At 44.4% G+C, this 16,205-nt stretch overlaps 1 protein-coding gene across 1 annotated transcript in view; it reads right to left on the bottom strand.

Moving 5' to 3' along the window:
* LOC104980339 (laminin subunit alpha-3-like) overlaps nt 1–16,205 on the bottom strand; it is a 148,476-nt gene that overhangs the window by 71,507 nt on the left and 60,764 nt on the right. Inside the window, exons 5-9 of the mRNA XM_010828989.1 lie at nt 12,978–13,095; nt 11,874–11,992; nt 10,180–10,350; nt 5,676–5,767; nt 796–911 (exon numbers count right to left, since the gene is read on the bottom strand). Coding sequence (XP_010827291.1) covers nt 796–911; nt 5,676–5,767; nt 10,180–10,350; nt 11,874–11,992; nt 12,978–13,095 — 616 coding nt within the window. The remainder of the gene's footprint in view (nt 1–795; nt 912–5,675; nt 5,768–10,179; nt 10,351–11,873; nt 11,993–12,977; nt 13,096–16,205) is intronic.

Below are 16,205 nucleotides of genomic sequence, written 5' to 3'. Positions count from 1 at the left end.
TTTGGTTTATATTGTGCCCATAATTAAAAGCAGCCTCTCGCCTTTCTTCCTTCCTTCTCTGGTCCCCTCCACCCTACATCCCCCTCAGTCCTATTCCCTCGGTGCTTCCAGTTCTCTGTTTAGACATCAATCTCACCACCTTCTCTGGATGTCTGTCCTCAAAAAAAAACTCAGGATTCCAATCCAGTATCACATCCTAAGAAACTGTAAGGGTTTTAAATTTAATAATGGCTGCATTGCATTTTAGATTGCTAAAGAGAGGCCAATTGTCAAAGCACTCTGCCCAATCTTTGCACACAGTGAATGTTTAATATATATATTAATGGTCATTATTGCTGCTATTTTTGTTCACATATTTCTATCTGAATTTAGAGTGGGGCACTTCTACCTCCAGTCGGTGAGTTACTCGTTGGGATGGATAGTTCTGACTCTAGAGACTGACATGATCCTGCCCTGTTCACGAGCACAGGAAAAACACTGCCCTCAGTCCTTAGGCAGGCTTCCCAGGGGCACTAGAGGTAAAGAACCCGCCTGCCAGTGCAGGAGACATGAGACGTGGGTTCGATCCCTGGGTTGGGAAGATTCCCTGGAGGAGGGCATGGCAACCCACTCCAATATTCTTGCCTGGGAAATCCCATGAACAGAGAAGCCTGGCAGGCTACAGTCCATAAGGTCATGCAGAGTCGGACACAACTGAAGCAACTGAGCACACATGCATTCAGTCCTCAGGCAGAAATGAGGGAGGGGGCTCATGGGCGGGGCCTTGCGTCCCAGGGTCCCTCCTCCAGGGCTCACCTTCACACTCATTGCTCTGCTTCCCCATGGCAGGCCGCCAGCGCCTCTGATTGTACCCCATGCAACAGCGATCACACGTGTCCCCGCAAGTATTGTGCTGGCATTCACACCGAAACCTGGGCATATAACAAAGCAGATCTATTACTGAAAAGTTGTTTTTTTTAAACTGAAGATCAGCTGCTCCCGTGTGAAAAACTGAGTCATCATGGTCACCTATGGTACCACTGCGTGACTATGAGAACAAAGCACTCTGCATATGTTATTTCAAGTCCCTCCATCCTGCTTATTAACTCCACTTTACATGTGGTGACACTAAGATCCAGAGATATTTAAATATTTGCCAAAACTCAGGAGATGGTCAACAGAGAGCCAGATTTCAAACTGAAGTTTGTCTGATTCCAAACTCCCAGATCTTCTCTACCACCTTATATAACGATAAATCGACACAGGAGCAAGTGCTGAGGGTACTGAGGTGTGCGGAGTATCAACATCTTCACAAAAATCTAGAGTCACCTGTGAGATGGGTCAGATTTCTTACTTTCAGCCTGGTGTCTGGCCAGAGGTACAAAGAATCCAAGAGACAGTCACTCACAGCATCTCAGAGGACCCTGTTTGAAGGGTCCAGCTCCAAAAAGCAGCTCCATCACTGGGCCAAAGCTCGGATTACTCAGCAAGGCAATGGGGTAAACACAAAAAATCTACTTTCAAAGAACTACTTTGAAACTTAACTATCGCTAAGTCGTGTCTGACTCTTTGTGACTCCATAGACTGCAGCATTCCAGGCTTTTCTGTACTCCACTATCTCCCGGAGTTTGCTCAAATTCACGTCCATTGAGTCGCTGATGCCATCCAACCATCTCACCCTCTGTCACCCTCTTCTTCTCGTGCCCTCAATCTTTCCCAGCATCACGGTATTTTCCAGTGACTCAGCTCTTCGCATCAGGTGGCTATTGGAGCTTCAGTTTCAGCATCAGTCCTTCTGAAGGAGGAAACAGACAGAACAGGATCCATCTTGAAAGCAGGACTCCATCTTGGGCCAGACTGTGGACTTTGAGCTATATGCCGAGGGAAATGACATACCAACTGGAAAACCAGACCCCTCCGGATGGAAGAGCACCAGGGCTCATACCTAGACACTCCATCGCCTAAAAGAATACCCTAATTATCTGTGTAACCGAATAGAATCATAAATTCTATTAAGCTTATTGGGGTATGACCACAGGCATACTGATAGTTGTCCACTGTTAACTACCTAGGCTTAAAGCATACAAATCATGGGTTTAAGGCATACGAATCACGCGTTTAAGGCAAACAAATTACGGGTTAACTTTGATTGTATCTTTCCTTTGTTCAGACTAGTTTCAGAGAATTTGGGGAGGTGGGTTTGAGCACGTACACTTAGGGTATATAAGGTTTCACAGAAACTGGTTGGGGTCCTTGGCTAAGAGGAGACTCTGCCTTGGGCCCCCCGGTGTAATAAACTGCACTCCACTATCTGCATTGTCCTTCTGAGTGAGTTTGTTTCCCAGAACATGTGGCTACACTTCCAATGAATATTCAGGGTTGAATTGACTGGTTTGCTCTCCTTGCAGTCCAAGGGACTCTCAAGAGTCTTCTCCAGCACCACAATTTGAAAGCATCAGTTCTTTGGTGCTCAGACTTCTTTATGACACAACTTTCACATTCATCCATGATTACTGGAAAAACCATAGCTTTGACTATACGAAAGTTTGTTGGCAAAGGGATGTGTTGTCTGCTTTTTTTTTTTAATGACTCTGCTTTTTCATACGCTGTCTAGGTTTGTCATAGCTTTTCCACTATAGACGTACCTTAAAATGTTTCTAGGCTTAAATGAAATAACTATAGTCATGGCACTGAATTAGAACTCCAAGCTCTGAGCTTCCATTCATCTGTGCTTGAAAGAGGATTCAAAACAGAGTCTAAGAAAACTCTTGGCTGTGCCCATGGGGATCCCATTAATCCTTCCCAGGGGAGATGGGAAGGTTACTCTCCTAAGAAAAGGCATCATCCCTCTCCCAACTCAGCTGCCTGTTAAAGCAGATGGACACAGATTTAACTGGCAGCACAGAACAGCTGGAGTTCAAATGGGTTTTGGTCAGAGATGCACTTTCAGCTCATTGCCAATGAGGTATTTGCTTAAGCTGGACTGAACAAATATTTAGGGAAAACTGCTTAAAGAACATACAGTCTTATTATTCTTTGTTTGTTTGTTTGTTTCTTTTTCTGGTATTGTGGAGTCCAACTACTCTCTTTTTAAAAAAAAAATACTTATTTATTTTTGGCAGCAGTGGGTCTTCATTGCCGTGTGCAGGCTTTTCTCTAGTGCTGGCGAGCGGGGCCTACTCTCCATTGCAGTGCTCAGGCTTCTCATTGCAGTGGCTTCTCTTGTTGACGCTCCCAGGCTCTAGAGTGCAGGCTCAGCAGCCAAGATGCACCGGCTTAGTTGCTCCTTGGCACACGGAATCTTCCCTGACCAGGGATCAAACCTGTGTCCCCTGCATTGGCAGGCGGATTCTTTACCATTGGACGACCAGCAAAGTGCCCAACTACTCTTATAGGGAGATCCATATTGAGTACAGAAAAAGAAAAGAGAGCGGGAAACCTTTCTGAATCATATTGCCACCCCCAAATAACTGCTTTTGCTGATGCTCTCTCAGCCCAGGCTGATGACTGGTGTAGAAAATTTATCCCTGTGCCTGTTGGAAGGATGTTACTGAATATGTTGTTGACTGGAGAATCCTCTTCGTGACCATTCCACCCACCTCCAGGTAGACGTCTCATCTGGCCCCGGTGTCAACATTCACCTTCTCCTATACAACTGATCCTTTTTAGATTACGATCATAGTGAAATATGAAACTGAGTAGGGTTCCCTTTTTGAGTTGACTGCTAGGAAGCTCAGAATTAAACCCATGACCCTTCCACGTTTCTGGACATCAAAGTCAGCCTTGTACCCACGCTTGATTAAAGTCCTCTTTTGCCTTGCCACAGGTTCTACTTGATTGCTGATTGCCCAGCCGTGGCTCCCTCCGTTAGGTCATTGAATCACCTTGAACATAAGACTTTTTTTCTATTCATAGAGGCCTCCGTGAATCACCTGTGCAGGTCAGCCTGTTGGGCAGAAGCCAACCAGCAGATGGGGAGGCAAGGCAGTTGTGCTAATGTAGACCAGTGGCACTCAGCCTTTCACTGAGGGATGGAGAGATATTTTGTGACACACACCGGGAGCAATTCAACGCTGAGTACAGAACCCCCGCAGGTCTGCCAAGACCACAGAGCCAGCAGCTCTTCCAAACGGGAAGCTCAGCCTCTCTCCAATGACTTCTCCTCCTCTCCTCTCCCACAGGGCACCACTTTATCTCAGGCTCAGAGACCTACAGTGAACTCTTTTCTCCTTTTCTTCCAACTCCGGACTTCTCTGACTCGGCTTCTAGTGCCTGAGGGCCCAACTGTTCAGGAGGTTACATGGCAGGCATATTTAATCATTAATAAGCAAGCCCTTACTGATTAAGGACTGGTCGGTTGATAGATTCACAGTGCTATCTCAGAGAGTACCACCTGATCCCTGAAAGGGGGCTGACAGCATTAGAGATTGTTTCAAGTTGGGCAGAGGGCATCACCAACTTACCATGTACACTGGTAGCTGGCACCTCTGCCCAAACCTGTAGCTAGGCCTTAGCATTGTGTAGCCATGCACAAACTTGAACTTGACTAACAGTAAAATGTATCCCTAGTAAATGCTGCTACGGGGAACTGAACACTTTAAAACACTGAGAGACAAACATTACTATATCTAGCATCTGGTCATTTCCGGCCCTTCAGAGTATCCTTCTAGAAGTGATAATGTGAATGCATACAATTGCAGAGAGACACAGGTTCGATCTCTTGGTTGGGAAGATCCCCTGGAGGAGGAAATGGCAACCCACTCCAGGCTTATTGCCTGAAAAATCCCATGGACAGAGGAGCTGGGTGGGCTACAGTCCATGGGGTCACAAAGAGTTGGACACGACTGAGCACACCTGGCCACACTTACATACATACTGCAGAGCAACACACACAATGCAACATACATACAACTGCAGAACACAATATTAGAGATACACGCATCTTGTTATATGTGAAATACACCCAGAGTTACACTGACGTTCATAGCAGAATTATTCACGACAGATAAAAGGTGGCAGTGACCTGTGTCCATCAACAGATGAACGGGTAAGCAAAAGGCAGTGTATACATAACGAAATACTATTCAGTCTTAACAAGGAAGGAAATTCTGACACATGCTATGAGGACATCATACTATGTGAAATAAACCAGTCACAAAAAGACAATATTGTGTCTTCTTTGAGACACTCAGAGTAGACAAATTCATAGAGACAGGAAGTAGAATGGCGTTGCCAGGGGCCTTGAGAGGAGAGAATGCAGAGGTGTGTAGTGTGTAAAGAGCCTCAGTTCTGCAAGGTGAAAAGAGCTCTGGAGGTTGGCTGCACAACTACGAATGCGTTGAACACCAGTGAACTTAAACCCCCCCACTTAAGGACGGTCAAGATGGTAAACTTTCCATGTATTGTACCACAGTTTCAAAGATGAAAAAGGATTTGAAAACATACACCAGGGATGCCAAACATTTCTCCCGCCAATTGTACTCAATTGTCTGTGGCTGCCTGGGGCACCGTCTGGAGCGGGGGGGTGGGAAAGGGGGTGTTGGGATGGAGGAGAGGAGACACACACACCATCTTCGTGTTGAGGTTGAAACATTCCTATTGAGGGAAGGAACTTAGAAGTATGTAATAGGATGCCAACACCACTGAAACAATTAGACATTCATAGAAAGCTAAAAAAATCTATACAAGGTACTCACAGTTTTTCCGGATTGTTTGCATTGCACACTTCAGCATGGCCGTTGCAAACACACCGCCCACCGATGCTGATATCCTTTATGCTGTAATAATACTATAGAGCAGAAAACACAACATGTCAGTTTTACTAAGCCCTGACATAGACTTTACTAATCTTTAACGCACACCTGTACTGACCCTCTTCCCTTCCATCCTGTCTCCTAAGCCTCCCTCAGCACAAAAGGGAGCCACATTTGGATGTAACTTTTCTTACAAAAAAATACATTCCCCAATCAAATGTAATAGCACCCTGCTGAATCTGTCCATTTAAAAAAATAAAATACCCCGGCGGTCCAGTGCTTAAGACTCCGTGCAGCCAATCAGGGGACGTGGGTTCAATCCCTGGTCACGGAACTAAGATCTCACATGCCGTGTGGTCAAAAGACAAATAAAAATAGATAAATAAAATGGTACAGCAGTCATGACTAATGAACTATACTTGTTACATTATAAAAAGTAATTGGGACTTCCCTGGCAGTCCAGTGGTTCAGACTCCGCCTTCCAATGGTTCAATCCCAGGTTGGGGAACTAAGATCCCATGTGCCACATGGTCAAAAGACAAAAAAATTAAATGAAAAAAATGGTATAGTTGTCGTGACTAATGATCAAAACTTGTTACATTATTAAAAAAATAATTGGGACTTCCCTGGTGGTCCAGTGGTTAAGTCGTCACCTTCCAATGCAGGGGGCACAGGTTTGATCCCTGATTGGGGAGCTAAGATTCCACATGCTTCACCACCGAAAAGCCAAAACATAAAACAGAAACAATACTGTAACAAATTTAGTAAAGACTTTAAAAATAGTCCACATTAAAAAAAAAAAAAACTTTAAAAATAAAACTAAACTTTAAAAAGTTTTTAATTAAATGCTTTAAATGCATGAAGAGAAATTACCTTGGAAAAGAAGCACACCCTATAGCCTTTGGGAAAGGGATTGCCTGCTTCCTAGCTTCTCTCTCTTTTTTTAATATAAAGCTGAGTCCCATATAGTGCACAATATACTTGCACATTATCTATTTACCAAAAACATAATTTTGTATCAAACATCTGCCACCAACTGTATGCAGGTTCCAGGAAAGGAGAACAATATTCATCAAGATGGATTAGATACAGCGCTGAGACTGGCAAGGCCCACCAGCAGCTGTGGACGTCCGCTTGCCTACGGCAGGGTATAAAGCCACAGGTGGAGGTTCAAGCTCCAAAAGGCCAGATAGCTACAGACCCAGCTGAGGCTCATCCCCTAAACCAGTCCAGCCATGTGGGTGGCCATCTCATGGACAGGGCATATCTCCAGCATGGTGGGGGTCTCTCCACTTGTGACAATGGGTGGCACCAACTGCCAGCTCCCTTCCTTCCCTTGGCTGAAGATGCACAGGATTCAGTAAGGAATTCACGGGTCGGGGGTATAAATAATCTTTCTCACTGAGGTGATGTCACCAGCGAGGATATCTGTTAGGAAGTCTTTGAACTCACAAGGACAAGAGGGGCTTTGTATCTGTTGGCTGTCACTGAGGTTAGTCATCCTAAACCTCCCCACTCACTCCAAGTTGGGGCTCTGTTACCACCTCCTCACTAAAAGCTGTGAGGTGTCTTAGCTTCCTGGCCATGTCTTACTTAATCTGAAGACATTAACAGCCCCTCTTGTCAATACAGATAAATGCAGCATTGGCGAGCTTTCTGAGACAAGTGCACACTCAGAAGCTTTCACCACAGAAGTTTCTCTCTGCACATGGGTTAGGGCAGCAGTGGCAAGAGGGAAGCCCGCCATCTGCCTTCACTTAGCTGCTTACGTGATGCGTGTAACAGGACAGCTGGTGTTCTGGGCTCCTCGACTTAAAGAACAACCGAGACTGGGGGGTGGGGTTATATACACGGTGCGCGCCATAAGAAATTACTTGTAGGTTCATTTGTACCATTCTTCTAGGTTCCACATACATGTGTTAATATACAATATTTGTTTTTCTCTCTCTGACTTACTTCACCCTGTATGACAAAGTCTAGACCCACCCACGTCTCTACAAATGACCCAATTTTGTTCCTTTTAATGGCTGAGTAATACTCCATTGTATACATGTACCACATCTTCTTTACCCATTCATCTGCCCGTGGACTTTTGGAATAGAGACTCCAACGTGGACACAGTGTGGGAACGGGAGGGTGGGAAGAATTTGGAGAGTAGGACTGACATATATACACTGCTGCTGTTAAGTCGCATCAGTTGTGTCCGACTCTGTGCGACCCCATAGACGGCAGCCCACCAGGCTCCCCGGTCCCTGGGATTCTCCAGGCAAGAACACTGGAGTGGGTTGCCATTTCCTTCTCCAATGCATGAAAGTGAAAAGTGAAAGTGAAGTCGCTCAGTCATGTCCGACCCTCAGCAACCCCTCAGCCGCCCACCAGGCTCCTCTGTCCATGGGATTTTCCAGGCAAGAGTACTGGAGTGGGGTGCCATCGCCTTCTCCGGATATATACACTACCAGGTATAAAACAGATAGGTAGTGGGAAGCTGCTGTATACTAGGAACTCAACTTAGAGCCCTGTGATGACCTAGAGGGGTGGGATGGGGGGTGGGAGGGAGGTCCCAGAGGAAGGGGATATATGTATACATACAGCTGATTCACTTCATTGTACAGCAGAAACCAAGACAACACGGTAAACCAATTACACTCCAATTAAAAATTACTTAATAGAGAAGACTACATTCATCTAAGTGAAAAGAAATCTACATACATAGGAGTATCTTACAACCCTCAAAAAGACAAAAAAAAAAATGTGCTGAGGACATCTGTGGTGAGGCTCCAAATGTAGAAGAATGGAAACACTCTGGCTACAGTTGATCAGAAAGGCCCGGATTCCCTTGTAAATTCCACCCTCGGATCCAGTTGTAGTTCCCACATACAGCAGCTCAGAGACAGCTAAGGGGGCTGAAATTGTAGGAAACAGGCCACCCACACTCCAGAGGACTAGCCTTTTCGGAAAACTCAAAACGGTAGCAAAATTTGAGTTTTCTCTCTCCCTTCCTTTCCCAGCTCTCTGACTTACCTACATAAGAAGCCGGACTCTATAAAATAGAGCTGGCATCTTCCATTCACCCTCCCAAGTCCGGCATGCACCCCTCTCCATTCTGCCCTTTGCCCAGGGGCTGAACTTTACGGGATGATAAGGGTCTCTTTTCCTTCGGCCTCCTGCTAGATTTGACCACTGGGAGGCCCGGGGAGGGGATCAGAGGATGGGAGGAGAATGAACTAGGGGTATTGATTCTGCTGATACCCTTTGTGCCCAGGAGTCAGGGGATTCTCCTGACACTGAGAGTGAGGGATGGCCACCTAACCCTGGCAGAAAGTACTGATGTTCACCAATGCCTGTACCCCTTGCTTTTCTCCACTGCATTACCCAGCCTCCTGCATGTCCAAGGGTCCCACAACCAGTTCCTGCCAATGGCAGTGAGCTGTGTGGTTAGGAGACTCACCTTCCCTATGCTCTCTCTCTTTTCCCTCATCAGCTGACCAGGTGCAGGGAATGCAAGGACCACCTGGGGTCTGACATCCTAGGATGGCTGTGGCTCTTCATAGAAACTGACCCCATATCAGACCGTGACATGAGCAAAAACTAAACCTTTATTGTATTCATTTCTGGCACTTGGGGACTATTTGTTGTAACAGCAGACTAATACCAGGATGGCTGTCATCTTTGCCTTTCATCTTCTTTGAATATGATGATTTGTCTTTAACAGCCAAACTTCTAAACTGCATCTCATATTTCAGACAAGAACAACTCCTACGCCTCTGACACTACTGGCTGTAAAGTTTACTTAAAAGCACAGATGTAGAGAACAAACACACGAACATCCAAGGGGGAAGGGGAGGTGGGATGAATCGGGAGATTGGGATTGACATATACATACTACTAGGTAACTATGAGCGGAGAAGGCAATGGCACCCCACTCCAGTACTCTTGCCTGGAAAATCCCATGGACAGAGGAGCCTGGTAGGCTGCAGTCCATGGGGTCGCTAAGAGTCCAGCACGACTGAGCGACTTCACTTTCACTTTTCACTTTCATGCATTGGAGAAGGCAATGGCAACCCACTCCAGTATTCTTGCCTGGAGAATCCCAGGGACGGGGGAGCCTGGTGGGCTGCTGTCGGTGGGGTCGCACAGAGTCGGACACGACTGAAGTGACTTAGCAGCAGCAGCAGCAGGTAACTATGAGAACTACTGTAGCACGCAGGGAACCTGACTCAATGCTCTGTGATGACCTAAATAGGAAGGAAATCTAAAAAGCAGGGGATTATGTACATATAAAACTGATCCACTTGGCTGCACAGCAGAAACTAACACAACATTCTAAAGCAACTAAACTCCAATTTGAAAAAAAAAAAAAAAAAACGGCTTACTTGAAAGAGTTGGAGGCAATGAATTCAACAAAGTACCAAAAGCTGCTGTCCTGGCGCTGAAGAGCACTACTCACCCGCCGGGTGACGGTTGGATCTCTCTGCGCTTTGGAGATGAGGTGTCCAAGAAGGGTGTTGGTTCGGAGAAAACGCAGGCGGATGTTTGTGGCCTTGGTGAATTCCCTCAGGGCGTGGGAGAAAGTAAAGTTTTTTGCACCTGGTCGACCATTTATCAGGGACACCACAACCTAAAAGGCCCACCACACACACACATAGAGAAAAAAAGTCCTTTTAGCAAAGGCTTCCCAGGTGGCGCTAGTGGTAAAGAACCTGCCTGCCAATGCAGGAGATGTAAGAGATGCAGGTTCAATCCCTGGGTCGGGAAGATCCCCTGGAGGAGGGCATGGCAACCCTCTCTAGTATTCTTGCCTAGAGAATCCCAGGGACAGAGGAGCCTGGCGGGCTACAGTCCACCAAGAGTCAGACCTGACTAAAGTGATTTAGCACACACACAACTAAAGCTCCAAAACTCTTGGTTTCTTTGAGTCATTTGATGTTTCAAAGCCTGGGCTCTTGGGTTCTGTAAATCATTTCCTTTCACAAACCCTTTGCTGTATCCATGTTGTGGAGCTATAAACACTATGAGATGTTGGAAGTATAATGTTTAAATCTATGAAAATAAGGAAACAATTTTTGTCAAGCTGCATCAAAGAAAGGAAGCTAAAAACCTAAATGAGGTTGAAAAAAGGAAGTCTCTGAATATAAACAGTGAATGGGGACAAAGAAATCTATTCAAAACCCAGGTTTTGCTTTTATTTTTTTTATCTTTAAATTTATTTATGTATGACTGCACTGCTTCTTTGTTGCTGCCCATGGGCTTTCTCTAGTTGCGGTGAGCGGGGGCTGTTCTCTAGCTGTGGTGGGAGGGCTTCTTGACGCAGTGGCTTCTCCTGTTGCAATGCACATGCTCTGCAGTGTGGGCTCAGGAGTTGCAGCACACAGGCTTAGTTGGCCTGGGGCATGTGAAATCTTCCCAGACCAGAGATCACACCCATGTCCCCTGCATTGGCAAGTGAATTCTTTACCACTGGACCACCCAAGTTTTGTTTTAAAGCTTGAGGAGATGAAATCCAAGTCTCATTTATTAAGACATGAACCACTGACCCATCACTGGAAGATACTGTATACAGCTGCTCAAGAAAGATCTCCCTATCTAAGGAGAATGAGACTGACACCCTTTAAAGCCACTCACTTGAAACTCCATGGAATTCTCTGATGCCCACCACGCTATTTTCTCATCTTCCCTAACAATAGCCTGGCTGACTTCACAAGGAACACATGCAACCCTCCCCGACAAATGACACCGATCCTGCCAAAAAGGATCAGGGTTAGCTCTGCCGCCACCCCATCATCCCCCTACTCCTATGGGAGACAAGGTGTTTGTGAAGCAGTGGGAGGGGTCTTCACCACAATCACCAGTGATCCACTTTTTAAATATTCCAACAGAAAAGAGAATCTAAGACCTATGGGCCTTGGAGTCAGAATCCGGACTTCCCAAGAAAAATCAAAGACCTCAAATAGAATTTCCAATGTCAATTATAGTTCAATTAAAAAAAAAAGAATTTCCAGCAACTCAGTCTGGGCATCTTCAACCTGGTTTCTTTCCATCTGTTAAATTTCCTTGAAAATGCAAGTTTCACAATTATAAAAAATGTGCATCTTCATGTTCATATTTAAGTCTTATCTCTCAAGGCCTCCCAAAGCTACTTACCTCACCATTTTCCAATGGCACAATCCGGGAATATTCCGTAGTACAAAGTACATCATCATCTCGGGTGATAGCCCTGTTTGCTTCCTGCCCAAACTGTTCCAAACAGTCTACTTTAGAATCTAGGAAGGAAACGTTAATATTGTACAATAAAATATTGTCCTCTTTTAAATTTCTTAAATCTTATGTTTCTTTAAGAAAATACACAAAAAGGGAAAGACCAGAGAAGCATTTAAGATATTTAGATGGAATCTTAGAATAAAATTCTTAATTCATGAAAGAAAAACCAAGCCATTTCAGGCCACTTAAATATTGGCCACTGAAAGCCCTGTTGTGACTTTCAACAGGAATAGTCTGAAGATTTCATTCTAAATCTTCACTCTTCCTTAGACAAGTTTACCCTCTAAGGAGCATTCCTGGAAAACCTAATGCCTTTATAGCAAGATTCCGGTCCACTTCAATTCATCACAGGGTTCAGACACTCAGACATTCTTCATTAGTGAAGATGACAAGGTCAAGGTAAGTAACGTGAAAAGGCAGGATCCATAAAGATGGAACTTACTTCATAGTTCTACATAAAAGGAAATGGAATGAAGCTCTGGCCCAGTTACAGATACACTGCATACATGCATGCTAAGTCGCTTCAGTAGTGCCCCAAGTCTTTGCAACCCCATGGACTGCAGCCCATCAGGCTCCTCTGTCCATGGGATTCTTCAGGCAAGAATACTGGAGTGGGTTACCATGCCCTCCTCCAGGGGATCTCCCTGACCCAGGGATCAAACCTGCATGTCTTATGTCTCCTGCATTGGCAGGCAAGTCCTCTACCACAAGCGCCACCTGGGAAGCCCTACAGATACACTGCTTCGCCCTGAATAGTAGCAAGAACCATTATCGTAAGAGGTATTTCAACCCCAGTTATACATGTGTATCCCTGGTACTCACGCACACATGCTTGAGAAACGGATGTTCAGAGGGTAAGCTAGAAAGTTAAAACAGACCAGCCCCTGATGCACCACACTGAAAGGGTAACTTTCTAGTTAAACCTACAGTCTTGATCTGCTGTAAATAATTCAAACCCCTCATAACATGGTGGGTAAGACTACTTACGAGCAAAATATTGCCAAGGTGAGTAGGTGCTTCCAAAGTCAACAGATCTTTCCAAGACCCAAAGATCAGGGCGAGGAGAATTTGCAAATTTGATTAAAACATAGGCCACCTGGAAAAGCTGATAGAGCAAAAGATAAACAGTTATTCAACTCACTTTGTCTATTCAAACCCTCCACCATCTCTATGGGATGGTGGTTCCCAAGCTGGCACATCTAGCTGCACCCCTCCCAAGATCCAGGCCCTATTTCTAACTGCTGACTGGACCTCTCCAGCTTAACATTTTCACACCCCAAGTCATCATTTTTCTTCCTCCACTGAATCTAGACATTAATCTTTGCCACATCTTAATCATTATACCCTTGAATTTCAACCAGCCTGCAAGGCATCTTCACGTCTGTACATTCAGAGATGTCTGATGTCCAACAACAGTCATCATGTGCTAAGCTCTTCCAAGACCTGGAGAAGACAGTACAGCCCTAAGCATCTCCCAGGAGTGACATGGCCCTGGTCCAGGTCTTGGAGAGCTCATGGCTGCAGGATGAGACCTGAGCAGCTGCATGTAGAGAGGAGCATCTCCGACTCCTGTGTCATCTCCACTCATTACCTCTTCTCCTGATTTCTCTCCCCCTCATTGATTTTCTTGCTCATCCTCATCACTCTTTGCTCGCGGCCAGGACAGTGCCAATGTATGAAAGAGATGAAGTGCAGCATTGGTCCAGATTCTTTAGCCTCCCATCCTGGAACCCCAGCATGCCTCAGTGATGGACCCCAGGAGTCCTTGCAGGCTACTTCTGCCCCTGCCCTCAAAACTCATCTGGCTTGCCTGTGAACCCTGAGAATCTATGTGTTTATCAAAGAGCCTAGGATGACAAGGAACACAGGTGTTAAACAAATATGCTAACATGTTAATGAGTGAGGATTATCCCCACCCCCCATACTCCCCAACCCCAGGGGACAGATTCAACAGTGACTTTGAGAACAGAACTCTGCCAGCCCTATTTGATAAAGTAAATTTATTTAGCAGGCCAATGGACCTTCCAGAATCAGGCAAATTGATGAGGACATAAATGCAAAAAGGCTTGAAGTGCAAGAGAACAGGAAGGATTTGGGCTTAGATTAAAAAAAAAAAAAAAGCCTAATAATCTCCATATATTAGTCCTTTGATGCATATGAATTTATTATTTTGGTATAGCTGCATCTTAATAGAGGCATGACCATGGACAAGATTATCACCATTTAGCCTTGCTCTTCTCGTCTCCTAAACAATTCCAATTTTCTCATGGGTTCCTGCTGGGAGTGAATAGCACTCAGCACTGTGGCTTTCTGCAGTGGGCTTCCACAACTATCAGTAGAGTGGACCATGAAACTGGACCACTAGTTTTCAAGTCCTAACTTCACCACTGATTAACTTTGGGACCTTGAGCAGAGGAAAAAAAAAAAAAAAGAGGACTCTGCCACCTTATAAACTGGCCCAGTAGAGCCATTTCGATAATGAGTTCAACTAGTTAGAGAGGGAGGCAGTACTCAGACCCTGTGGGACCCTTTGACTCCTTAGGGGGTGGGAAAAAACCAAGGGATTTCATTTTTATATTGTTCACATATAATAGTATGGTAGGTGTCATTTTTTTTTAAGTCTCAGAACTAGTAGCTAATTGTAAATGTTCTAAACTCAATGTCAAAGCCAAAATTTCTAGGATGATGATTCTCAAATTTTAGACTCAGAACACCTTAACATTTTTAAAATTATTGAGGACTTCAAAAGGCTTTTCTTTAAGTGGGCTATGACTGTTAATTAATAAGGACCATATTAAAAATTAAAGCTGATAGAAATTCAAAATATTTTTATTATGCATTTAAAATAATAAACCATTGCATGTTAACATAAATACCATATATTATGAAAAATACCATATATTTTTAAAAGCATAAAAAAATATAGTGAAAACAGTGGCTTTAATTTACATCCTTAAGATCTTTTTGAATGTCTGCCTTCATAGAAGACAGCTGGATTCTCATACTTGTAATATGTTTTGGTTGAAGTACTGGAAGAAAATTTGGCCTCACATAAATCCATAATAGGAAAAAGGACCTCCTAGCTTGGGGACCTTCCTGAAAGGTCTCAAGAACCACACTTTGACTCCTGTGTCATCTTCACTCTTGGTCACAGACTATCCTTCACTCTAAGATGTCCGATTTCTTTCTTCTCTGTGGAAGGAAGAACTGTCATACCAATTACAGAAATCCTAAGTTCAGTTGGTTTAGTCCCAAACACTTGTTCTTTGATCTTGGAAAATCTGCTTCATGGGTTCAGATTAACATTTTCAGATTGTCTACCCATCCTTGGAAAAAATGATCCAGTCTCATGGAGAAAAACTAATTCAGAATGGTAAGGTACTCTAAAAACCATAAAGCAATCCCTAAAGATAGGAGAAATAAATTCCAGAAGACATGCACCATTATTACATATTGAAGGAATTCATAGGAAATCTGAGAACTCCCAGTTTGAAGAATCATAACAGATATATTTCCCTTAAAAATGACACATCTTGGGACTTCCCTGGTGGTCCAGTGGTTAGGACTCTGTGCTGCCAATGCAGGGGGTGGGGGTTTGATCCCTGGTCTGAGAACTAAGATCCCACATGCCATGCAGCACAACCCAACCAAAAAAGTGGCACATCTCTTAGATCACATCAAGAGAAGACTGCTTTTAGATATGTGAGAAAGAGAGAATACAAATGCAACATTTCAGGATAGAATAATAATTTAAACATTCTTAATCTCTTCCATGAAAATACTATAATCATAGCATGCCCCCAAGACCCTATTTATTCAATAGTGTATGATTTAATGGTTTCTGGTGACTGCAGCCATGAAATTAGAAGGCGCTTACTCCTTGGAAGGAAAGTTATGATCAACCTAGATAGCATATTCAAAAGCAGAGACATTACTTTGCCAACAAAGGTTCATCTAGTAAGGCTATGGTTTTTCCTGTGGTCATGTATGGATGTGAGAGTTGGACTGTGAAGAAGGCTGAGCGCCGAAGAATTGATGCTTTTGAACTGTGGTGTTGGAGAAGACTCTTGAGAGTCCCTTGGACTGCAAGGAGATCCAACCAGTCCATTCTGAAGGAGATCAGCCCTGGGATTTCTTTGGAAGGAATGATGCTAAAGCTGAAACTCCAGTACTTTGGCCACCTCATGCGAAGAGTTGATTCATTGGAAAAGACTC

This window comes from Bison bison, unplaced genomic scaffold, assembly GCF_000754665.1.
Source record: "Bison bison bison isolate TAMUID 2011002044 unplaced genomic scaffold, Bison_UMD1.0 scf7180017864498, whole genome shotgun sequence".
Taxonomy (NCBI): Eukaryota; Metazoa; Chordata; class Mammalia; order Artiodactyla; family Bovidae; genus Bison; species Bison bison.
Note: the sequence above shows the minus strand (reverse complement) of the source record. Positions and strands in the feature narration are given on the sequence as shown.